The sequence below is a fragment of the Mytilus galloprovincialis genome, chromosome 1 (genome assembly GCF_965363235.1).
Source record: "Mytilus galloprovincialis chromosome 1, xbMytGall1.hap1.1, whole genome shotgun sequence".
Taxonomy (NCBI): domain Eukaryota; kingdom Metazoa; phylum Mollusca; class Bivalvia; order Mytilida; family Mytilidae; genus Mytilus; species Mytilus galloprovincialis.
In genome coordinates this window covers 80,978,219-81,005,140 of record NC_134838.1, presented here as the reverse complement: position 1 = coordinate 81,005,140, position 26,922 = coordinate 80,978,219, and the positions used below count along the sequence as shown (strand labels likewise).

General features: G+C 31.2%; 1 protein-coding gene across 5 annotated transcripts; it reads right to left on the bottom strand.

Annotated features, from left to right (window-relative positions):
* Positions 1-77: 77 nt before the first annotated feature.
* Positions 78-23,015, bottom strand: LOC143085529 (sialin-like). 5 transcript variants are annotated; one of them, XM_076261948.1, is made up of 8 exons: positions 22,867-23,015; positions 11,344-11,471; positions 10,805-11,034; positions 5,300-5,533; positions 4,955-5,042; positions 3,740-3,835; positions 1,373-1,512; positions 78-277 (listed from the first exon to the last, which is right to left on the bottom strand). In XM_076261948.1, exons 2-8 carry the CDS (start codon positions 11,405-11,407, stop codon positions 179-181), a joined length of 951 nt encoding a protein of 316 aa, XP_076118063.1. In that variant the 5' UTR covers positions 11,408-11,471; positions 22,867-23,015; the 3' UTR covers positions 78-178. The 5 variants fall into 5 exon arrangements, with proteins under 5 accessions (XP_076118063.1, XP_076118073.1, XP_076118053.1 ...); XM_076261958.1 differs by having other exon boundaries at positions 11,344-11,409; XM_076261938.1 differs by lacking the exon at positions 22,867-23,015 and adding an exon at positions 22,548-22,606 and having other exon boundaries at positions 79-277; positions 11,332-11,409.
* Between the last annotated feature and the right edge of the window lie 3,907 nt (positions 23,016-26,922).

The following is a 26,922-nucleotide window of genomic DNA, read 5'->3' as shown; positions in this document are numbered from 1 at the left end:
AACTTTTTCTACGTTGTTTCCTACATACAATCATTACTTTTTCACAATAAACCGAGAGATCATTCTTGCTGGTACATTGGTCTTATACTTTTTTCTGATTTATCAAACATTGCAGTTTCTGTGATTACAGTTGTGATATCAAGCTTCAGAACATCATTCATGTAAGTTGGGATGTGTGTTAGCAGTGTATAAAGACCCAATCACATGTTATATTAGTTACCACTATGGCATAATTCGGCATGGACTGTGCAATCTCCAACCAGGGCACCTGTAGTTCCTTTAAAATCACGAATAAGAGTTTCAAATATAAATCTCCAGCCTTCCTAGCAATTTATTTTGAATAATGCATGTTTTCCATTTTGTGTTTTTGCGACTCTTTTATTACTTATATTATTTATACATGTCTTTTAAAGTACGTATTGTGTTATTCATTTTCTTATCTCCAGTTTTTCATAGAAGAAGATATTAAAAATTTTGACAAACAATTAAAGAAAGTCTTCATACTTAGTTGAACAGTTTGTTGGTTTGATTTTGTAAGAAAAAGGTTTAAGTACAAAATCAAAAATTGGTCTTGGAAAACATGGTTTATTCGAGTAAAAATTTAACTTTGAACTAACTGTCATTAACAGCTATGTACTCCTAGATCGATACATTTGTGCCCTTTGATTTTGTTTGTTCGCCGGCATGTGGTTACACGTTATTATTTACATTATTTTTTTTTGTCTTTGTTGGATAGTTGTAGCATTGACAATGACGAAATTTCCTCTGGATTTTTATACTTTTTCTGTAGGTTTTTATTTTACCATAAGATGTGGTTTTTATATTTTTTATGAAATCAGTTTTCTACAACTCTTTATAGTAAGTATTCGGGAAAAGTAATATTTACAAAGTACAGTTCTCAGCATAGTTTGTACTCTGTCACAAGCTTAACTTTGGTTGATGTACACCCATTATGAAGTCATAGATTTAGATATAATTGAATTTTACTCTTCGTATTGTTATGTGTTTCTTTGTTCTACATTGACTAGAGATAGAAGGTGGTTGAGATCTTAGAAATCATGTTTAACCCCGCCTTATTTTTGCTCCTGTCCCAAGTCAGGAGCCTTTGGCGTTTGTTAGTCCTATATTTTTTTTTTAAACTTTAGTTCATTTATATGTTTTGGAGTTTGGTGTGACGTCTATTTTCACTGAATTAGTACACAATTTTATTTAGGAGCCAGCTGAGAACCACCTCCGGGTGCAGGATTTTCTTTCTGCGTTGACAACCCATAGGTGGCCTTCTGCTGTTTTCTGTTTTCTGGTCGAATTGTTGTCTCTTTGACATATTCCCTTCTCCATTCTCAATTTTGAATAAGTGTTTATAATGGTTTACCTTCTTTTTAGTGTCATGGGTACTGTTTGCTAATAAACCCATTATGTATTCTTTTTCCTCTCTTGAAATTCGTTTGTGCTCGGCTGGTGTATCACTTACAAACCACATCCATAAAACTAACCATATTAAACTTGAAATGCCTAATAAGAAGAGACAAGAACATTTTGTATTGACTCAGTCAGAAGTAATTTCGATTTGTGACATATTTATAAAGGATACTTCCCTATGCTTAAGCTTTTCAATTTCCAAGTTAAAATAGAACTAAACTCAATAATAGTAGACAACTCACTAATAGTAGAAATCTCACTTATAGTAGACATCTCACAAATAGGCGACACCTCACAACGCCTTCTCGAAGTCCGTCTAAATGTTGTGGTTCTTAGCATTATGTTTCATATGAGTTTCATAAAATGTAAATGAGACAAACTTCAGTAGGAGTGGGAAACGAAAATATTTGCAGTTTTCAAATTTATAAAGAAGCATAACTCTACAACGATAAGTGACTCACTTCCAAAATTTAAACTCTGTATGCTAGCTGAGGTTTTTTATCATTGCCTAAGGTTTGGATGAAAAAACTTAAGTTTGAGTGCGGAAACAAAAAAAAATGCAATTTCCAAACAAAAAAGTAGCATAACTTTAGAACGGCAAGTAAATCATTGCCTAAATCCAAATTATGTATGTTAGTTTTGGTTTTCAGCATTTTGTATCAGTTTCATAAGTTGTGTGAGGAAACGGAAAAGGCATGAACGGACGGACGGGCGGGCGGAAGTGCAGAAATACGGAAATACGGTCAAGAGGTAACATTTGATGCCCCTGTTGCCTCTGGTGGAAGCATTAAAAGCACGAAGATAAAGAGAATTTAATGAAAATTATTGTAGCATGGATAGAAAGTTCAGTTAAAGGAAACTTCATCACTGGGTCGATGCCACTGCTGGTGTAGTTTTTATTCCCCGATGGTATTACTAGCCCAGTAGCCAGCACTTCTGTGTTGATACGAACTATCATTGATATGGTAATAATCATAAATTAACTGTTTACAAAACTTTGAATTTTTGAAATACTACGGCTTTTCTACCTCAGAAAAAGATTGCCTTAGTTGTATTTGGCAATACTTTTAGGAATTTTTGTTCCTCAATACTCTTCAACTTCGTACTTTATTTGACCTTTTTAACTTTTTTATATCCGAGCATCACTGTTGAGTCTTTTTTTTTTAAACGAAACGCGCGTCTGGCACAAATACAAAATTTCAATCCCGGTATCTAAGATGAGTTTATTCATGAGGAAATTTTAATTGCCACTTATTGAAATCATGGACCAAAGTTCAGTTCAGTTTAGAACGTTACCTCTGCTTACATGTGCATTTAAAGGTTTACTTGGTTGAGTTATAAAAGATGACCTCAACATTTTAACGTTGCGCTTTTTTTTAAACATTAACAATTCTATCTTCGTGCCTTATATATCATGTACTGTGTAAGACGCTAGATTAAAACTGAAGAGGAAAGGTAACATCTGACCACCGAAATTTTTGTTTTTTAGAACCTAGGTGGTCAAGTAGTCTAGCGCGTCGGGCACAGTATAAGAGGATTTGGTGCCACTATATCTCAGTAGCAGGTGTTCGAATCCAGGCCAGGGGAAACAGATTGCGAATGCAAATAAACAGATCTTGAATTATTGGGCTGAGGTTTAGACGAAATGTATATATATAACTAAAGACTTAATAGAAAATACAGTGGGCATTGCCGAATTAATACATACACCAGCGACGGTGAATACGTCAACCTTAATTCACCACATAATATCACTGCAGACTGTAAAAAATGTTCAAAATCATGTTTATTTTCTCCTTGTATTTCTTGTTTTATTGTTTACTATAAATCTGTGCCTTAAAATTATTTTAGCATTAAACATTTGATTGAAACAACTGATTACTAATATTAAATGCTTTTGTATACCCAATCGTCGATGAGGCTGCTTTAAACATATTGAATTTTACAATTTATCTGTACAGTAGCTTCGGCATTCGCATGGTATATGGTGTATTTTTACAATTGAATTTTAAATTGATAAAACATACAAGTAGGTAAAGCCGAGGTTGAGGAATCTTTCAGCGAACATTGCCTTTCACCTAAATGATTTGGTAAGGGTTATATAACTGAAGTTTTACGTTAATGTGCACACATCAGTTTTAGTTTCTTACCCCGTTTTTGTTTTATGTCCATGGATTTACGAGTTTTGAACAGCGGTATACTACTGTTGCCTTTATTTACGTATCATGGCCTTACAAATAAAGTGTTGCAAACGTACTTAAAAAAGGTTATTCAAGCTCATATGCAGTACACTTTAAATATTTCATATTTATTAACATACCACAGACGTAGAATATGGACGGCCAACCTCCAGCAAAACCATGTGCACACATCAATGAACCAAGTGCAAATGTTACAACAATGCCAAGTTGTGTACCTGGAATGAAAACATTAACTTCACAGTGTTATTTAAAATGAAGTTTTATTTCGATGCAGAATAGATTGCAGATTTGAAATTGATCTTCTATTATTGTCTGAAATAAAGTTTTGTAGTCATTTTGGAGGTATCAAATTAACTGTTATTTCTGCTTTCAGTTTGAATGTTTCTTTGACGAGACAAACTTAAATATATGATTGCAGATGTTTTAAATTGTACATGTTGTTTGTAAACATCAAGTTTGTTATTTATACATTTTGTTATATCGTGGATTGCAATATAAGACAAGTGACAATACAATAAATAATCCTGTGTATCCTACAGACAATAACCACACAACACCTTTCAACTTTAGAATGTATTTGTTCTTTTGTCATGATCTGATAATCTAAGAAAGTAGATAGTAGATGCAGAATATGAAATAAATGAATGCTCGAACCTAACGATTGCATTGGGCTAACCAAGGCGATAAAAGTTTTACCTGTGTAATGTCCAAAATAAAATAAAAACAGATTCAATGAAGCGTTACTGTCCACCTTACTTCGTTTTTCTGGTTAAACAGGAATATGATTCTCATAATGGAATATATTAAGGATGACACTTGAAGAAAAAGAACCGAGATATTATAGTACAGGGGAAGACTTTTCGATACAAAATCATTTTTGAGCTTTTTGAACCTCCCCTGTTAATTTTTAATTTATTTGAATTCACTGAAAATGAGAAGTAATAAGTCAATGGAGCTGCATAAAGTGTCTTTGAATATCACATGGGAGAGTCCAGATTTAAAACAAATACATATGGCAGTATAGCGGAATCAAACTACCGTTATCAATAGTTTTTACCTCTCTTTAAAGTTTCATGAACTGTCAAGAGAACTGCTTTTGAATAGTCTTTATAATTGTTCTCCACACACCAGCTGTTCTTACGTAGAAATACATTGGAAAGTTCTAAACTAGAACAAATGTTGACAATTCTACCGTAGTACAGACTCTGCTAGTTCTATCTCTAGAACACTTTTTATAGGTATTTTATTTATCTATTACAATTTTATTTACATTATTTATTATTTGCTTATTTGTTGTTTTTTTTAAATGCATGAACAGTAACCAAATTACTTACCAGAGTACATCATTGCAGTAAACTTGCTTCGTTCTGATGGAGGAACCCAGTTACCAAGAAGAGAATGCATAGCCGGAAATACTGCTCCCTATTAAACATGTTAAACATTATCGGTTTCCAAATTATCAAAAATATAAAATTATTACAATATACCTGTAGGATGATCTTTTTATCTGGTTTGAGTCATGTGAACTCATTGAATCAATCAGATAGATTTTGTAAAGAACATATTAAAATATTGTCGTTGCTTTGCACAAATGAAGTATTTTTTTCATTTAGTTTTCTGATTTTTTTTAATTACTCTCTCTCTCTCTCTCTCTCTCTCTCTTATAATATATGACTTACAGTAGATAAACCGATAACAATCCTAACAACTACTGCAAAGATGAAGCTAGTTCTAGCAGCAAATGGTGTTAACAATGTGAATATCATTGATACAAACATGCTCCAACCAGTCACAATCTTTCCCCCATATCTTGTAGCTATCCATCCTGCTGGCATCTGTGTTATCAAATAACCCCAGTAGAATCCACCAAGTACATATCCTTGTATCTCTGGATCCCAATTTAACTCACCGCCCTATATAAAAACCAAGAGACTAAAATAAAGAAAAGTCTAACTCTCTTTATTATTGGTCTGCTTATTTATAAATTCGATTGTTTTAGTCCGTCAGTGATGGACCAGATTCTGTTATTCTTTAACCAATTCATGTCCATTTCAGAACGTTCCAAGCACACAAAATGGTGCAATTTTGTTGAAAATCTTTTCCTGGTTTTCGGTTTAATCATGATGCATTAAGATATGTCGTAGTCTGTTATATGTTTGATGATTTTTAACAGTTCATTAGCTACTAAAACACCCACATGTTTTCCAGTGTAAAGAGATGATTTGTTTTATTTCGTATAATGTAAACGGACAAATCCTTTCTAATTCACAACGTACCAGACAATGAGTAATATATTTCATCATTATTTTGGCAGAAACGGGTAAATATTGAAAAGTTGACTTGAGTTCTATTTTCCAATTGGAACTAAATTAATCATTTCTTTAAAGGTCTGTTTAATGGTTTTACACTCATAATTTTGGGGCCCTTTATAGCTTGTTGTTCGGTGTGAGCCAAGTCTCTGTGTTGAAGGCCGTATATTGACCTATAATGGTTTACTTTTATAAATTGTTATTTGGATGGAGAGTTGTCTCCTTGGCACTCACACCACATCTTCCTATATCTATTTTGATCTTCTATACAATTTTAAGATCTCTCTTTAAAAGTAACATAACAAAAATACTGAACTCAAATTCAAAACAGACAGTCCTTGACAATGAGATGTTTTACAGGAAACAAAAGCAAACCCAAAATCAAACACATTCTTCCTATTTTAAGATATTAAACTCATCACTATTGATGATAAATCTTTATGAGAAATATGATATTGAATAATGCAATTAAATATATAAAAGAGGAAGAACGAACCATTGAAAGTAAAGGATCAATGAGACATCTTACACGATACAAAGTCTCAGTCTTGGCTCAACTCAAGATAAAAAAGAAATAAAAGGATTTATTATAATTGTGGCCCGCCATGACATTTGCAGGCTTATGGAGGTAGAACGTCATTGTAAGAAAAATTATAAAAATGATAATTTTTTTGCTGACGCCGAACTATACATCATATATAAGTTTTGAAGAAGTTTTACTTTATCGTTTGAAGTGAAAAATATTTGAATCTACATTTTAAATTGATACAAAAAAAATCAAATTTCTGCTCTATAGATTTCCTTTCATAAATGAAATCTGAAATATATTCCTAACAAATGCACCGTATAAAATGCATTTAAGAGAACACCTACTTATAAACTGTTACGCGTCGCATACTAAGTATAGAGACATGCATAATAAATCTAAATTAAAAAAAGGAATTCTTAAAGCTTAATTTGACAAATTTTAAACTAACTTCATTTCAACAAGTTCAAGTTACATGTTCTAAAATAGAGCTAAGAATTGTTTGTATTGTAGTAAATTTAAGTCTTTGAAATTTTATTCAAATACGCTATTGAACATTACTAAGAGCCAATAAATACAATAATTTTGTATGTTATAAATTAGTGCCTTCAATAAATAAAAGCCGTCATAGAACAGTCTCATTTTCATACCGATATTCGAAATGACTCGTTTCATTGCTATTACAACAAATATGTCAAATTCACATGACTGAGAGTTTTGTTTCGGAATATTCTAGATAAATATACAAAAAGCAAATTTTAGACAATGCCCTCCTAAGCCTGGAAGTGGCTAGTCACATATAGTTAACGGCGTTTTTCTCACAATGACGTTCTACCTCCATAAGCCTGGATATGTCGTGGCTGGTCACATATATGCAAACTGCTGGTATATTTGCAGCCACATCATCAAAATGAAAATAACACTTTATAAAAATAGAACATAAGCAATAGTAAAAGACAACTGTACAAAAAATGACAATATAACTATAACACAATGACGGGATGTATAGATACCGAGCCACGTCAAAAGGTTATAACAAAAAACGTAATAAACAGTAAAAGTACAAATATACAAAGAAAATAAAAAGAACAGTATAACTCGTAATAAGAATGATTAACAAGGTCGGTATTTAGAATTCCTACTTAAAAAACACCATGTATTATATGTATAGGTGTCAGACCACCAATTACTCCCTCCAATTTAGAACGTATGTAAAAGTAGTCCTACTTTGACACAAAATAGTGCTTTTGATGTCATTGTTTACTTAAACTAACCAACAAATTTGCAGAAATGAAACTTTTGGTGAAAGGGAAATATATTTAGACTATTTTGAGCCAAAATTCACTTGTCTATGAGTTTGCATTAAAAATTCAGGATTAATGCGCTACATAGTACACTAATTTAAGATTTCCAGAAAACCGGGAGTTATTTTGGTAGTACCTGTCTTTTCAAAATCAGAAATTTGTTACAAGACTTTAAACATTGGTTGAAAATTGGCATGTAGGAAGGTGATACATGTACAATTCAGGATATACCTGGTTTCCTTGAAGTTAAACTTAAGGTAAAATATTTAGAAAGCTGTGAAAATTGCAAAATTTGGTTGAACAGATAGGGATTTTTAATTGGTGGTCTGACACCTTTAAGGGAAATGCGGTGAAACCCCAAATTCAGAAAACAATTGATTTTTTGTACTTAACTGATCATATGAAGTGATAGTAGTCACATTTCAATCTTTTTGGGGGCAAAAAGTCACATATTGCAAATTTAGAGCCTTAGACCTGAATTTGTGCTATTTTTAGCTTTTCCCACCCTGACAATATGCTTTCACATAAAAAAATGTCCCAAATTGTTATAAATGCACAGCAAGATGTTTCTGTGGTATTAACATTAAAACATGGTTATTTTACCACCAAAAAAAGTTCTTGTCATCAAGATTTAATGAAATTATTTGATTTTTATCCCTTATATCATTGCGTCATAGCATGTATTTGGCAGATAACATAGCCTGATGTAAACATTGCAAAAACTCACAAAAATCCCATTTATTATCTCAAATGAAAGTTTTATGCCTTAAGTTGTATCAACTGATAGAAAATAAAAACAGTTAAATGACCATGACTGCACTTTTGATCATTTAATAGTCCCATTACTTACACCAGGTGTAAAAAAGGGGGGTCAATATTCCTTGACTCTTCAATACCTTGAATTTTTTACTTAACCCATTGTAAAAATTGTGGAAAGTCTTTTAAGAAGTAGAACAAACAAGAAAAAAATCAACAAAACTGATCTTGATATTGAAAGTTTATGTTCCTGTAGTCCAAAATGAAATTTTCAAGTATTTTCTATCAAAGTCATACATTACAGTCAGTTTAAATTGAGCTGTGAAATTTGTAATATAAGTCACATTATGCTCAGATAGAATGTTTCTGACTTCAATTGACTAAGGATTAAGAATAAAGCAAAGCAAAGATTTCTGAGCAACTTTTTTGGCTCTTTAAGGGAAATGCGGTGAAACCCCAAATTCAGAAAACAATTGATTTTTTGTACTTAACTGATCATATGAAGTGATAGTAGTCACATTTCAATCTTTTTGGGGGCAAAAAGTCACATATTGCAAATTTAGAGCCTTAGACCTGAATTTGTGCTATTTTTAGCTTTTCCCACCCTGACAATATGCTTTCACATAAAAAAATGTCCCAAATTGTTATAAATGCACAGCAAGATGTTTCTGTGGTATTAACATTAAAACATGGTTATTTTACCACCAAAAAAAGTTCTTGTCATCAAGATTTAATGAAATTATTTGATTTTTATCCCTTATATCATTGCGTCATAGCATGTATTTGGCAGATAACATAGCCTGATGTAAACATTGCAAAAACTCACAAAAATCCCATTTATTATCTCAAATGAAAGTTTTATGCCTTAAGTTGTATCAACTGATAGAAAATAAAAACAGTTAAATGACCATGACTGCACTTTTGATCATTTAATAGTCCCATTACTTACACCAGGTGTAAAAAAGGGGGGTCAATATTCCTTGACTCTTCAATACCTTGAATTTTTTACTTAACCCATTGTAAAAATTGTGGAAAGTCTTTTAAGAAGTAGAACAAACAAGAAAAAAATCAACAAAACTGATCTTGATATTGAAAGTTTATGTTCCTGTAGTCCAAAATGAAATTTTCAAGTATTTTCTATCAAAGTCATACATTACAGTCAGTTTAAATTGAGCTGTGAAATTTGTAATATAAGTCACATTATGCTCAGATAGGATGTTTCTGACTTCAAATTGACTAAGGATTAAGAATAAAGCAAAGCAAAGATTTCTGAGCAACTTTTTTGGCTCTTTAGGTGTCAGACCACCAATTACTCCCTCCAATTTAGAACGTATGTAAAAGTAGTCCTACTTTGACACAAAATAGTGCTTTTGATGTCATTGTTTACTTAAACTAACCAACAAATTTGCAGACATGAAACTTTTGGTGAAAGGGAAATATATTTAGACTATTTTGAGCCAAAATTCACTTGTCTATGAGTTTGCATTAAAAATTCAGGATTAATGCGCTACATAGTACACTAATTTAAGATTTCCAGAAAACCGGGAGTTATTTTGGTAGTACCTGTCTTTTCAAAATCAGAAATTTGTTACAAGACTTTAAACATTGGTTGAAAATTGGCATGTAGGAAGGTGATGCATGTACAATTCAGGATATACCTGGTTTCCTTGAAGTTAAACTTAAGGTAAAATATTTAGAAAGCTGTGAAAATTGCAAAATTTGGTTGAACAGATAGGGATTTTTAATTGGTGGTCTGACACCTTTAACGGATACGGAATATTTATCAACACAGTTTTGGTATCTTCCAAAAAATTTAGTTTTAAGAAAAAAGACGACGTTCTTTAATATAACCCTGCTTCATCAACTATCTGCTCAGATACTGGTGACGTTTCAAAAAGTCTGAGTATCGGCTACAAGTGTTCGAATACCGAATGAGTTGGAAAATGAATATCCAATATGCATGTGAAGTTCGTTTATTGCTGCTAAAGTGGAATTCATCTGTAATATCAAAATTTAAATCGTCGCTTTTGTCATAGGCTCAGATACGGTTATGAAAGTTTTTGTCAAATTTAATGTATAAGTCTTAAAAAAAAGTCAGAAGAAGCCGTATCTTTTATTTCTTTAATTTCTAGTTCTGAAGAATGAAATAATAGAATTCAATCCGAAAGTTTTTGATTGATAGAACATCATCCGTTTATCTGAATTTGAAATGACAGAAATGATCTTATTGTTTTTTTAAGTGCTTAAAGGAAATTCCTATTCATTTGCAAATAAGAATTGTCAACTTACAGGGATAGAAGACGCATCCGAAAAGTTATGATCTTTCTGGCGAAAACAATTACTATCTTTATTTGAAATAACTGTAGAGTTATCAATAGTATATATCGAAGTCCTATTCACCATGCAGACAATCGCAACATTAATGTTGACAAGCATCGCATACATGTTAAGTAGTCCAAAAAATCCTAAGACCGCTAGTGCAAAACGACAAGAACCTAACAGAGGTACATGTATAGATTCTACAAAAAAAATAATTAAAAATAATATAAGTTTTTTATGAACACAGTTTCTCTTATATTCATTCTAAACAATTCATTAAATGATGTTTTACTAAAAATATAAATGACTGAATGAAGTACAAATTAAAAAACTAAATTCCATACCTTACTTATTCTCTAAATTCCCTTTTCTAATAATTTTCTTAATCTCTAAATTCCCTTTTCCATTAACTTTCTTAATCTCTAAATTCCCTTTTCCATTAACTTTCTTAATCTCTGAATTCCCTTGTTCATTGCTTTTCTTAATCTCTGAATTACCTTGTCTACTACCTGTTCTAATCTCTACCTCCCCTTGTCCATTACGAACCAGTGCACTCGTTGTTCCTTCTTCCATTTCTGTGACAAAATATTTCACCGGTTATTTATTTTTAAAACTTACCACTGGTCTTGTTAATTTTCTATAATGAGAACAAATTTTAGTAAAAATACGAAAGTACCTTGATAAAATCCTCACTTGATAAACTGTTGCTGAACGCGTGTACATGTCCTTCAGAGACCATCCATTTGTTATCGTCTTCTTTTTGGGATAAATGACTTTGAAATGAGTTTGTATGTCATGAGCAACATGCCATGTATTGTTTAACATACAATTCTTATTTGTCCGGAACACCCCGGTATATCCCAGGTTGCTGTAGGAGTTTGTGTTGTTTTACACTTTTATTTTCTGTGTTTTGTTTTGCAGACTGTAGTTCGTCATTTTTAGTGCTTTTTTTTACTTTCGAATCTTATTTGACGTCTTGATATTATTTTACCATTTAGCTATTTTAAGTTTCGCAAACAAACAAAAACATTTTCCTTAAATGAATATGTAACTGTTATTTTGTTTCAACGAATGTCTTCTGTTACAGATTCATCGTACAAAAAATATGTTGAATCTTAAAGTCAATTGTGTGAATTTCATTTCCCCACGAAATTCATTACGAAATTCTGATTTTTGTTTTTTGCACGCAAGTACTAATATGCAAAGTACAGATGAAATATATCTAAATATTCCCCATTAGTTAATTTCTTGCCTTCCAGTTCAGTCTTTATATTGTTTCAGTACAATATTTTTACATAAAGTTATTTTCAAAAGTAATCAGCAAGATTCGTACATTTATGGAGAAAGTATCGAATAGGTTAACCAGTTTAATAATCTTTCCTGGTGAATTAGTCTTTATGTAAATCATGTACGTGAATATATTTTAACCCTATAATTATTAATAATAGTAGCATAATAATCTTCGAAATTTAATCCAACGTATCACACCTCAATATGTTTTCAGTTTTCTGATGGTAAAAATAACTTACTATGCATTAAAGTTCAGTGATAATTGTCACGGAATATTTTAAAATTAGGAATCGTTTTTTTTAACTCATTGCGAACTAAATAAAGTCAACAGAAGAATTCCGCTGTTCAATGGTTATAAATTGATTAATCGAAGACTTTTCCGGATCATAAACCAAAAACGAGGGAAACACATCAACTATTAGAGGGAAACAACGAAACAACAGAAACCCTCAACCACAACAAAATGAAACACAAACAGAAACATACATACAAACAAACTATTTGATACATATAACAACAACCATATTCATGTACAGTAATAAACAATTATATTATAGTACTTTACAACATTCAACAACATGTAACAACGGACACCCCCAAATGACAGTACACCAGGACAACACAAACGATGTTAATATTGCGCGTCACACGAATGTATCAGTGCCACAAAAACTGAGGTATATTTTGTGACATTAAAAGGTAAATCGTGTTATCTTATGTATTTTCTTAACCATGATAGGTATTTTTTAATTCAATGTGATGTGACAGGTTTGAAATGGTGTTCTTATTGGAGACATATCATCAATAAAATTGAGAATGGAAATGGGGAATGTGTCAAAGAGACAACAACCCGCCCAAATAAAAAACAACAGCAGAGGGTCACCAACAGGTCTTCAATGTAGCGAGAAATTCCCGCACCCGGAGGCGTCCTTCAGCTGGCCCCTAAACAAATATATACTAGTCCAGTGATAATGAACGCCATACTAATTTCCAAATTGTACACAAGAAACTAAAATTAAAATAATACAAGACTAACAAAGGCCAGAGGCTCCTGACTTGGGACAGGCGCAAAAATGCGGCGGGGTTAAACATGTTTGTGAGATCTCAACCCTCCCCCTATACCTCTAACCAATGTAGTAAAGTAAACGCATAACAATACGCACATTAAAATTCAGTTCAAGAGAAATCCGAGTCTGATGTCAGAAGATGTAACCAAAGAAAATAAACAAAATGACAATAATACATAAATAACAACAGACTACTAGCAGTTAACTGACATGCCAGCTCCAGACTTCAACTAAACTGACTGAAAGATTATGATTTCATCATATGAACATCAGGCACAATCCTTCCCGTTAGGGGTTTAGTATCATACCATCATAACATATATGAGAAGAACATAACCCGTGTCATGCCAACAACTGTTTTTAGAATAAATGTGTTTAGTTCCGATGCAAAGACCTTATCAGTGACTCAATATTAACGCCAAAATATGCAATCTTTAATGACTTGACAACAGTATCGTAATTATATCCCTTCTTAATAAGTCTATTCAAAAGTTTAGATATACACGAAACCCTTTCTTTTAAAAACAAATATTTTGAGCCTTTTCATGAGGTACATAGAAATGAAAGTACAAAAGGTCTAGTGTATGACCCATGCATATAAGAATAACCTTTAAAAAAAAAGCAAAAATGCCAGGTCCAAACAAAAAAACAACATATCCTACCGTAGTCTAAAATCGTTCATCTTGTCAGTTCGTTAGGTATTTGTATTTGAACTTAACACACGGGGAAACTCAACATTGACGTCACTACGCTACTTCCGGTGTAGAAAAACAGTGCAGAATACGTTTTTTCTGCACTTTTGAATAAAAAAAACATTTCTTAAGGTAAGCTTTCATTGTTGTTCTCAATTATTGCTAAAAAATTGCCAATTTTCTAATGTCCGTTTCAATCCCGACTTCCGAATGTCTAAAAACATTCTAGAACTTCACAACATCCCACTTCCGGCCTCCATTGCTTTGTGTACATTCCATTCAGCGTCATCAATCTTGTGGCAGGCAATACAGGTCAAGCAAATCGTATTTTTAGGAATTTTAAAATGACATGCTCCTTACGTCTTTCGCGATTTTCCCGCGAAAAAAGCCCAACCAAAATGAAAGGAAAACAATATGAAAACATAATTTTGTACAGGAATACAGAGTAGGTTGATAAAAAACAATCTACATTTATTTTTAATAGAATTTTCTTTTTCTTGATTATAAAAAGGTCGATATTCTGACCATCATGACTGTAGGTAAATATTCATACAAAATTCCATTGATGTCAAAAGGGATGGCAAAAAAAAGAGTTTTCCTGTTGAATAAAACCCAAAATTATTGCAAACTATTTTGAAGCAATATCCCACAAAGAAATAACATAATTGCCGTAGACTGAAAAATCCCCTAATTGACAGTAGAGCAATTTGATAGGGTAGAACGAATTGACATCACGTGATTTTGACGCCATTGATATTTTAATGTAAACAAACAAGGTCAGAAGGTTCAGTATGGGACAGCATCGTACATTTTGTTACTGACAAACAATTATGAGTTACCAAGCTTGACAATGCATGGTAATAAAAACTGAAAGCTAAGTCTACAGAAAAAATAGGAAAAAAATAGCCTTAGGATAACGACTTATCAACACACCTGGATACAACACCCTGACCAACAACGATAAAAAGACACAAAAACAAACAATAAAGAAACATTACACTTATATCCATAGATTGAACACGACGAACCCCAAAAGAATCCGATAATGACGTATTCAAGGAGCAAGACGTTTCTACTTTATAATTTACACTTGTCTATATCCTCATGCGGGTAAAAATTAGTCGCGTTTCTTTTTTACCAATCGACCTCGAAGGATCATATCTATACATTATCTTATCTGTGACCGATTGGGGAAGGGTACATAATGGAAAGACCATTTTAGATGAAAGATAAGCGAAAGATACCAGAGGAACATTCAAATTCATCAATCGAAAATAAACTGACAACGTCATCGCTAAAAATGAAATAGACAAACAAACAATAGTACACAAAACAAAGCATAGAAAAATAAAGACTAGGCGACACGAAACCCGCTAAAACTTGTGGTGATATCAGATACTCCAGAAGGGTAAGCAAATCGTTCTCCACATGTGGCATCCGTCGTGTTGCTTATATAAGTACAAACCCAATAAAAAGTCTAATTAGGTAGATCACATTCCTGAAACTGGAACGGGATTCTAGCAACGACTGTAAGTCATCTGCGTAACGTATATTTCATAACGGTCAACCAACTCGTGATGGCGTCCGTAAAACTTACGAAGGGATGATTTCAGCTTCCTTATTTGGAACTCTTAGTTAAATAGCTTCGTTGTGGGCAGCAACACCCTATCAAAGAAATCATGATAGGAAATACAAGCATCAGAGATTTGTATACGTAAAACAAAAGAAAACAGACCTCAAACTGAAATTTGAAATCAATGATTTATGACGCAATACTTTTGCTTAGATTTTAATATATTAAACAACGTCTGTATAAATAATAGTATATCAATTTAATAATGCTTGTGATTGTTTCTGACTCCTCGCTAAAAAGTAAAATTACAACAATACTGAACTTCGAGGAAAATTCAAATGGCAAAATCAAAGCTCGAACACATCAACAATGGATAACAACTGTCAAATTCCTGACTTTGTTCATGTAGACAATGGTAGATTAAATCTGTTTTTTAGAAACCATAATGTATAAGAAACATCATGCTTTAATTAAATCTTCCGTTTAAGTGTATTTTGTTCAGACAATATTCAAGAATATAACTCGTTTTGACCCTATGGACGCTTTTAATTTTGAAATAATATCAAATGAATAAAATAACGTCTTTTGCAAAACATTAAAAGAATGTTACTTATAAAATATAACAAACTGTGATTTAATAGTATTGAAAATGGGAGCCTTAATTACTTATTAGTATTTATGACACATATATGTTTAAGGTTCATTGAATAAAAGGCTTGTCTGTTCAATTACACCCATGTTTTGTTTTAGAATGTCATAAAATCAATTTGCTGTCAACGGAAAAAGATGTTTGAAATTCTTTTTATTCAGACAATATGAAGCCGGTACACGTTTCATGATTAAGATAAAAGAACCGACAGCTGATATTGTCATAAATATATCAGTTGTTAAAAAATATGCATAACATATTTAGTTCAGTTAACAGATCATTATTTTGAGTTAATGTCAATATTAAATCAAATTTTACCTATGCATCACTGGTGGTAAGCGGATGGTCGTAACTAAAAGTTACGACCATCCGGAGATGGGAGACAACTCTAGGGATAAGTTTTTCTTTTCCGATTTTCGTGCAGTAAAAGGTTCATTTGAGCCAAGCCGCTTGTCTCACATACACTTATCGTGAGTGCGTTGATATTAAAACCAAATTTGATAGACAAAATCATTCCAATTTTCGTAAAATAGTCATTCAAAAGTTCGAGCATGATGGTCGTAACTTTAAATGTGTGATGGTCGTAAATCCAACTATAATATTTTGGATGATGGTCGTAACTTTGAAAGATGACCGTAACTCGAGTATTTAGACAATTTTTATTAATGTATTTTAAAAGTAAAAGTAATAAACTCAGATGTCATATATGATTTGTTACAAACAATAGTATTTGTTACTATGATAATGGTATGCAGAAATTGAGCTAGAAAATTATTAAACACACACAGTTCTGATGTATTCCAAACGCTCATCATTTAGGAGTAACAGTGAAAACTTATCAACTTGCATTAAGCCTAAAAGTATGCTAGGGTTGAGTATTACATTATGTAATTTTTTTTACTGTACGTTAAGGCATAAAATTATTAAATGCACGTGTATTCCCTCATATTTTTTTTATTTTCGACTTTTTTTTTATCTGCAATCATGTCGGCAGGTGAAATTATTAAACGTACAATTCTGAACAATCATTTTTAACTTTTAATCAGCTATTGCAGTTCTTGTAAACTATAGGCCTTGAAATATTCGGCTTTTGGTGGTTCATGCGGAAATTAAATCCACAAATACACTTCGGAGTCCTGGGTTGAGATCAATATCGTAGCTGCTACGTAGATTTTGACTATTGAACGTGTAGCTATAGACTAGTTGCTACAAAGATATTGATAGCAGCTACGTAGCCGTTACAATATTGAACTCAACTCAGGATTTTTTAACGTGCTGTCTTTATTTTTTATCGATTACATAACAATTATATATTGCGGTATATCATTGATATTAGTTCTAAGTATTGGTACGGAATGAAAACTGAATCCATTGTGTCGCAATGAAAATTGTATTAACCTCGAAAGTAGGAATATTGTTGATATATATTTTACACTGCTACACGCGCTGAATTTAAGAGTAAAATAAAATACTAGTTTGTAGCCAGGCTTAAGCTTGTAACCAGGATAATATGTCAGAGACTTAGGTAGAACTAAAGGTACTGCGGCAACTATCACATACAAACCCCACGGTATGCAGGTTGACAATTATGTGTATGTTATATGTTTATATTGTATGAATGGCTACACGCTACTCATGGAGTTCGTAATGGACATAACTTTCCACCCTATTATCAGCTTGATTTCACCCAATAACAATATGACTTCTAAAAATCCAGGCTAAAAATAAAGCGTATGTTCTCAGGTACGGACCTGCGAATTCGCGGGAATAGTCTAGTCTAGATAACGACCTTCATAACCTATATATCAATATTAACTTTTAGATTATTTTGATTCCTTACTAATGCTCTTTCGACTTAATGTATCAATCTTAAATTGTAGATTTCAAAAAATCAGCTAGTAGGTACATCCTCAAAAAGTATTTACAATGTTTATCTTTTCAAAAGATGCAAAATCTAAAGAAGAAAAAAAACATGTATTTCATGTGATGTCCAATTTATTAAAAAATGCCTTTCCTTAAAATCATTTATTTTGTAATTAAAAATGATTTGATACATTTCGTGCTTTTTATTTTCAACTAAGAATTATCATAACCAAGGCTGTGTTTCTTGTTTTAAAATGAATTCTCCACTTTTGAGAAATTTACATTGTTAATGAATTTAATCGCTTACATTAATTCAACTATTTGCCTGTGGTTAGTTTTATACAATATATTTTCAGTATATATGACTGTCATTTCATTTTGTATTGTTTCGTTCGATTCGTTCCAATTTTCTTCCGTTTCGCACTTTACAGGTACCCCTCTCTTTACCCCTTTTAGTTTTTATCATTGGTGAAAACAACGTACTTCACAATTATATAATATAATATATTCATATAATAAAAGACACGTTTAAAACTCTTGACTTGCCTTGTTCGGTCCAAAACATTTTACTGATTTGAAACTTTAATCAAAATTCCCCCAAACTAATGTCTGAAAACTTTTTTAAAATTTTGAATTGATAAGTGTTACACGGATTGAAATTGCTTTATTTTACGTTGTATGTAAAAATTTTAAAAATTCTTCAGAAATAAGTCATATAATATATGCATACAATAAAAGACACATTTAGAACTCTTGACTTGCCTTATTCGGTCTTATTTAAAACAGAGTTACGACCATCACAAATTTTCGTTACGACCATCCTCAACATTTTTGTTTTTTTAGTTACGACCATCATGCTCGAATTTTTGAATGACTATTTTACGAAAATTGGAAAGTTTTAATGCATCAAATTTGGCTTCAATATCACCGAACTACCGAATAGTATGTATGAGACAAGCGGTTTGACTCAAATGAACATTTTACTGCACGAAAATCGGAAAAGAAAAGTTTATCCCTAGAGTTGTCTCCCATCTCCGGATGGTCGTAACTTTTAGTTACGACCATCCGCTTACCACCAGTGATGCATGTATTATCTCGAAATTGATATCAGAAGATTTAAATTCCAAAGGTCTTTTTATCTATTCATCTCAAGACATATATATATAAAAGTAGCATACATAGCTTGAAATATAACTACAAATGGAAAATAGAATTGAGAAGACTTTTGGTGGTTTACTAGGAGATTCTACGCATTTATTTTCATTGAATTAAATTTGCTTAACTTGTTTTGTTAAGACGGATTGTTGCTATTCATATTATTTCAGAATGGTTAATAATATAACGTCACAGTACAGATATTGTACCAAGTACCCAAATTGCACCTATTTAGCAGAAAAATCAGCAGAAATCTCAGATAAAAGTTTAAAGACTAAACAATTTGTATTTTTATGAACTGATAGTATACATGTACTTTAACATACCTGAATATTTGTATATATGTACAAAACATTTACCGTATATATCAACAGATGCAGTATTCACTGGAAAAAGTAAAATCTACGGAAAAGACATTAACAAAAAGCAAACTTTTAAAAATGAGCAAATAAGATATGTAACAAGCATTCATTTATTAAAAAATTAATAGTAAACATGGACTCATGTAAAGTTGTTCTGAATATTTGAACAAATAAAGCAAAACATCTGTTATACGATTTCTAAGGATGAAATTGGGTAATCCTTATTATATAATAATGGATTGTTTGAAGGTTAGTTTTACACAATTTTTTTATGATTCTATATGGATTCAAAATTAAATTGATGGAACAATTATAGTAAATAATAATACATCTACAAAATAAACACAGAATGGAAACGTTTGTCTGGATCACAAATAAACGTAGGTGAAAGAAATGTCAAAATATGTGGTTTTTTGTGTACCATCCAGTTAGACAAGTCTGGGGAGTTTTTTTCGATCAAAATATCATCATAACCAAAAGAGGCTTTATATTTTTCTTTTTTTAAATAGTAATTATTAAAATTAATATCATCTGAATTTACTTATATGTTTAAAAAAAGAAGTAAGCTTCCATGTTTATGTGTCTTGATCATTTACTTTTCGTTTTAAACTTTTATAATTTGAAATTTTACGACCTTTACCTTTACACTGAACGTTTGTTGTACTAAAAAATGTCCCACCGAATTCTAACTAACAAGATGTTTGAATCGAAAATATTCTTCGCCGAATTAGCTGTCACATGACTCAAAATAACACCAAAACTTTAAAAAATACGCTTCCTTTAGAAGGCATATGATGTCTTTGTCCACACTGAACATTTATGTTAAGAAAGATATTTTGTTGTAAGATTCTACATTTTCTACAATTGCAATACTTCGGTGACGAAAATGTATATGTTGTTTTAATGAAAAATTGATATTAAAAGCATTTAAAACTTCATTAAAGTCACTATACATCCTAGTTTCTCTTACTTAGAGAATGGACACCAATATTCATTGTTGTGTTCACAAATGTATATATATCTATATAAACAAGTCTAAATTGAAAACATGAAGAACGAAGTTAAAGACCAATGAATATCCAAACTTCCAAAATGTTTTGCCAAATACAGCTTAGGAAAACTTTTCCTTTGGTGGAAATCCTTAGTATTTCGAAAAAAAAAAATTTGTTTAAGCAGCTAATTTATAATTATGACCCTATTAATGATAACCAATGTCAACACAGCAGTGCTGACCTTTGGGCTAGTGATACATCCAGAGGGGAAACTTCCACAAGCTGTGAAATCGACCATGTAGTTATAGATAAACTCAACGTATACACCAGAATTAAAATTTGAACGCCAACCGCGCATTTCGTTTACAAAATCAAATGCGCGTCTGACATACACAATCACTCTTAGGTTTTACAGGAGTCAGGAAACTTTTTTTATCATTTATAGTGTTATGGGATTTGGTTTAATTACAAATCTTATCAAAACAGCTACTATACACATTTTAGTTATTGTGGGACGTTGTCTTATGAATGTAAAACCCTCAACATTATTACCACAGAAAAAATGTCTAAAGAATTTTATACCATAATTCATAGCTGATTTACTTCATATACTAGTTATGCAAACTGGCAATAATCTAATCAATTAATATATAAATATCTATATAAATATGATTACTCAGTAGTATTTGGGATTCTTAAAAAAAACATTTAATGATCACCAACGGGTTACGATTAAAACTTATTGAAGCCTTTAACTATTCACCGAGAGTCGAAACAGGGTGCAACAAATTTAATCTTATTTAGAAATATAATCTTCTCAATTTTTCCTCAGATAATTCGAATTCTTAATTTTGATACGTAACTAACAGTCCTGCTGATGAAAATATTTGATCTAACGGTATTGAGTTGATGGAATGACAAAGATACGATAAACTAAAACTGTAAGCCTTGTAAAGTTGATCTTCTTTATAGCCTACCTTTGTTCGGAGTACTTCTAAAAGACAATCGAAACGTATTTTAATTTTGATTAAGGTAGAACAACACAAAGATTTTTTTACTTCCAATCACTAACCTTTGAAATGCTGTAACTTTCTTATGAATGCATAGAAAATAGCAAAAGAGGTATATATAGATAGATAAAAGATAAATCTTTTAAATGAATGCAATATTTTTATTATGCAATCATTATGTAATCAATTATTATGTAATTAGTGGCAAAATGTGGGTAAGTTCACATGAATGAATTTAGCTCTATCATCTCTTTAACTATACAGAAAATTCTAACGAAATCTTAATCAACACATCATGGGCTTCAAAAGGGTGTCTCAGATTGTCTCTATGGTATTCAATTCTCTCATAAATCTCTAATTAGTGCAAACATCCTCACCACATAAAAGAAGATAATGTTTAATTAGGTGTAAACATTTTTCTATACATTCTATCTGAAATCTGAGACACCTTTTTGTAGATAATGGCCATAAGAACAACATATAATAAAATCAACCCTCTAGGGATACCTATGAAGAAGCTAATTTCATTTGAAAGTGGAAATTTGGTGAAAAATATTTTAGACACAGTTAACATTATAATTGGTTACATAATTGTTATATAATACTAACATTACATTAATTTGAAAGAGTAATCTGTTAGCTATCCAAAACTATCACTTTTATTAATTTCCAAGCGTTATTAAGAAAGTTACAGCATTTTAAAACTTGAGAGTTATAAAATCTTTGTATTGTGCTACCTTAATTTTATCTATGATTTGTATAGTGTTTTAATTAAAATTCAGTTCCCCTTAGGGAGAACAAAATAGAAATACTATTTGTAATAGGAATCCGTTGGTCCAGTATAATTTTGGTATTCGATACTCGGTACTACGGAGCGATACTCGAGTACACGATATCTCATTGACATCCCTTCATTTCATCCATATATTTTAACATACATACAAGCACGCGTATTAAGACACATCTGAATTTTAATTAGGTTGAAAGTTACTGTATATTGAATACTATCGTTTCTAGACTCAAAGCAATTTGGAGCGTGAGATATTGTTTAACTACGTACTTGCTTGTGGTTTAAGAAACCTTACTTTCACCTTCACTCTCTATTTTGGGATTGATTTTCTTTTGGCTTATCTAAAAACAACAAAAGTAATTATTGATGCATAATGTTCTAAATAATGTTAAAATATACATGTTCTATAGAAGAAAATTTCTATTGATATTTTGAAACAGGAACAATAAAAAAAAGATGCGGTTTACCAAAATGTCAGGTATATCTTTCGGAAGTACCACTTTAGAAAGGAAAACATTTCTTTACTGTTGTAACTTAACTGGCAAATTGGCCCCTCGAGGTAAACGATTGTGAAAAAAATCAATCTTACCGTGTAGAGAAAAAACGCCTTTTACCAACAACAAGAAAATAGAACTAAAGTCTGGATCCTTATTAAATATTTATATTTGTGTTACGTAACTCACGAAATCGGCATATGTCTTGTCATGTTAAAGTACCCGGGTTTATTACGCATTATTTATTTCAGATTGAAATAAAAAGTACGTAGAATATTGATTTAAATTGTACCAAGATAATTTTTTATGGAAACTATAAAAAATTGAAAACTGGAACCAAATGACAAATTTTTGTGAACTGCTTCTCGTGAAAACATAACATATTTTATATACTGTATCTAGGACACTTCATGTTGTATTTATGAATCAAAAAAAGTAAAAATGTATTATTTCGTTCAATTAATATCTATTTCCCGTCTTGCAACTTTTCTTCCCAATCTGGGGCTTTAATAGGAAAAAAAAGTGTTGACATTAAATGGGAGGAAAACATTTCAATTTACTTCTCTTTCATAAACCTAAGATTATGTGATCTGATAATAGAATAACTACATCCCATCAAAGTCATACACTGTTAATTTTTCCAACGAAGATAGTGTAAAAAAAATACACAATAGACCGTTTACACAATTCTACAATATTTTACAAAAGTGACTTATATTCATTACTTCATTTATTACAAACACGAACGTCCTTATAATCTTACAAAGCAAATAAAACTTGAAAAAAGTCTACTATAGATCGTTTATATCGTAATAATAATTTTTCTACGTACACTAAAATAAAAAAAATAGCGATGAACACAACCTGAGTTCTAAAATATATCTTATCAAATTAATCAGTCTAACATATTCTTAAGCCGTACGCACGTTTCGTCTGCACAAGGTTTATCAATGGTGCTCGAATTCAAGCAAACCAAACCAAACCGTACGGTGACCTATAGTTGATAATTTCTGTCATTTTAGTCTCTTGTGGAGAGTTGTCTAATTGTCAATCATACCACATCTTCTTTTTTTAGATGAAACCGAAGATCATTTCAAGTCAAAACTGGCTATAGTCATCCATAATTTGTCGTAAAACAACTTAGTGTTTCGATTAGTATAAAAATCTGCAACATATATATTTTACTGTAAAATAGCCGAACCAATCGTATGTTTTGTCAACACAAAGTACTACTTATTGGGCTGGTGAAAACAATTGGTATAAAACGTACACCAGCAGTGTCACCAACTCAAGTGTTTTAAAACTTATATAATATACTAGACTTGCACTTTGTAACGGGTGTCGCTCATTTCCTATATATAAGAATAATCAGTTACAATCGAAATAAAAAGGTGAAAGCAAATTCAAACACGGAATTAAAAAAAGACTTTGTAAATCAGACTCCTGGAGAGTGGTGCCAAAATTTTTCAAATTATATTCGAAATTAAAATTAAAATGTGGTCTTATGCATAAATATATTGTCCAAATTATTTGCAAACCAAACCCAATGTCATTTTCCATTGTTTGCAAGTATTAATCCAGATAAGTAATGTGATTTGAAATTGATTATTTGTTTTATATTGAAAATCATATGCATTTGCACCTGATTTAATCTGTATGGATTTCAATTGATCTCAAATTGATATAAGTAACTTTTTATCAAGGACGATGAAATAAAAAAAAAAAACAGCCCAGTAGGAAGTGTTGACTTGAAATAGCATTGATATGTTCATAATTATATATCAACTGTTAACAAAAATTTGAATTTTTGAAATACCAAGGCTTTTCAACATCAGGAATAGATTACCAAAGCTGTATTTGGCAAACCTTTAGGAATTTTTGGTCCTCAATGCTCTTCAACTTCGAACTTTATTTTGCATTTTAACATTTTTTTATTCGAGCGTCACTGATGAGTCTTTTGTTGACGAAACGCGCGTCTGGCGTAAATATAAAATTTCAATCCTGGTATCTATGATGAGTTCATTTATTGACAAACATGCCGACAACTACCTGAAAAAAGGTTTGGAATATGAATATAAAAATTTGATGAAGTATATAATGCTCATTTCATATACGTATTACAATCTATCAAGTTAATCTTGAATTTTTTTAGTTGATCATGTCTTTTTTAAATATATATGACGCATTTGTGGTCTTCCTTGTCAGACTGATGTAAATTTAGATTGATTTTTTTTTTACATCGATTGTTTTATTTATATACACCTGTTGCACTACATTTGTACTGAAGTTATGATATGAAACGTGTCTGATCTTGATACCTTGGTAAATACGAATCCCAGGAATTTGAAATTACCTATAATTTGGTGTTTATATTTTCAAATACTAATTAATATTTAACCAAAGACCTGTGTAATTTTTTGTATAAGGAAGTAGGCCGCTAATTTTAGTTTTCAACGAAAATCGAAGGAGTAAGTTCTGAAATGGTTGATATTGGCCCTAAGATTTTAAGGCTTTTTAAACAGCCCATTATACTACATAGTTTCTTGTAAAATAGATATTACTTTAATAGCAAAATAGCTAAAAAGTGCGAGACTTGATGCCACAGAACCAGGTTCAAACCACCATTGTTTTTCTTAAAAAATGTCCTGTATCAAGTCAGGAATATGGCCAATGTTATATTATAGTTCGTTTCTGTTTGTGTTACATTTTAACGTTGTGTTTTCGATGTGTCGTTTGTTTTCTCTTGTGTTTGAGTGTGAATTCACATTACTATGAGACGTGTCACGGTAATTTTCTATCCCTAATTCGTGTATTTGGTTTTGATGTTATATTTGTTATTTTCATCGGATTTTGTGTCTAATGCTTAGTCCGTTTCTGTGTGTGTCACATTTTTTATGTTGTGTCGTTGTTCTCCTTTTATATTTAATGTGTTTCCCTCAGTTGTAGTTTGGTACCCCGATTTTGTTTTTTGTCCATGGATTTACGAGTTTTGAACAGCGGTATACTACTGTTGCCTTTATTTAAAAGTTAGAAATATTGAATTCTTAAATATGCATTACATTGTTGTAACATCTGTTTTGGAAACATTTTCAATAATTCTAAACAATTTTTATCTTATTCAACTTTGACGGACACCCACGATCCACACTATTTTTGTTTCTTGAAATTCAACAGCATGACTTGTGAACTTTTGGTTACAGGACATTTTGGTAGCCGCCAGTGGGTTGCTCAAACTTTTAGGTGCGACAAAATCACAAAATCATCGTATTTTGACAACATATCTAACATGTGCTGATTTTAAAGCCAAAAGTGAAACATTAAATTTACCAAAGAACTAAGATTTTGAAAGATATCCATTTGAGAACCATTTATGGCCATTTCTAAATTTTATGATAAAGTTGAAATTGAAGGTCAACTTTTGCCTATGCGAACCTTGTATATTTCATATTTTAATTTGTTTTAAAATCGAAATATAAGAGACACGAATACCAATATTTCATCAATTCATGAATATTTTGGAATCAACAGTAACCTATTGCATCTCCTTAGAATGTTATATAAAAAGAAGAAGGTCATACACATTTTTGATTTTTTTTTTAATTATCAAACTTTATAACCTTGAATAAATAGAATATATTTGCAGTTTAGGATATTTACATACCTTTTACGTAAATCCTTTACCTTTTCTATTTGTTGACAATTATACGTATTCTTACAAGACATAAAATCAGAAAAGTTCATTGACAATTTATTATATTTTTACAATTTTTTTAGTTTAAAACAAACCCTTTGCGTTATTATTATTTGCAGTTCCGCAAAATATGTATTCACACTTGCTGATATAAAATATATTACAATAAAAAACTCATCAAAGTTAAAGTACTTATGATTCCGTACGTCAGAATCGATTGTATGTGAGTAAGTAAATATGTAAGGGAGTAGATGTATTCTGTAAAATAAAGGTATTCAATAATTTCATTGGCAAGATACCTGTAAATAAAACTTTTCTTTATGAACAGTAAATCTAGCTGACTTTCTTAATTTTGATTATTAATAAAGGCCTTAAATATTTAAATCCAATTCAAATATATACAAAGCAAGATTTTTTTTTAAAAATGAGGGATTCTCATCAACTGCAAACGAAGTCCATT

Bases quoted from the DNA above. Each gene is read 5' to 3' on its own strand.
- LOC143085529 (XM_076261929.1), bottom strand. From the start codon at position 11,407: ATGGAAGAAGGAACAACGAGTGCACTGGTTCGTAATGGACAAGGGGAG. The intron at 11,035-11,331 runs GTAATTCAGAGA...TTTTTTTTGTAG, and splicing joins TAGAACAGGTAGTAGACAAG to AATCTATACATGTACCTCTG. The intron at 1,513-3,739 runs GTATGTTAATAA...TCTTCTTATTAG, and splicing joins GTCCATATTCTACGTCTGTG to GCATTTCAAGTTTAATATGG.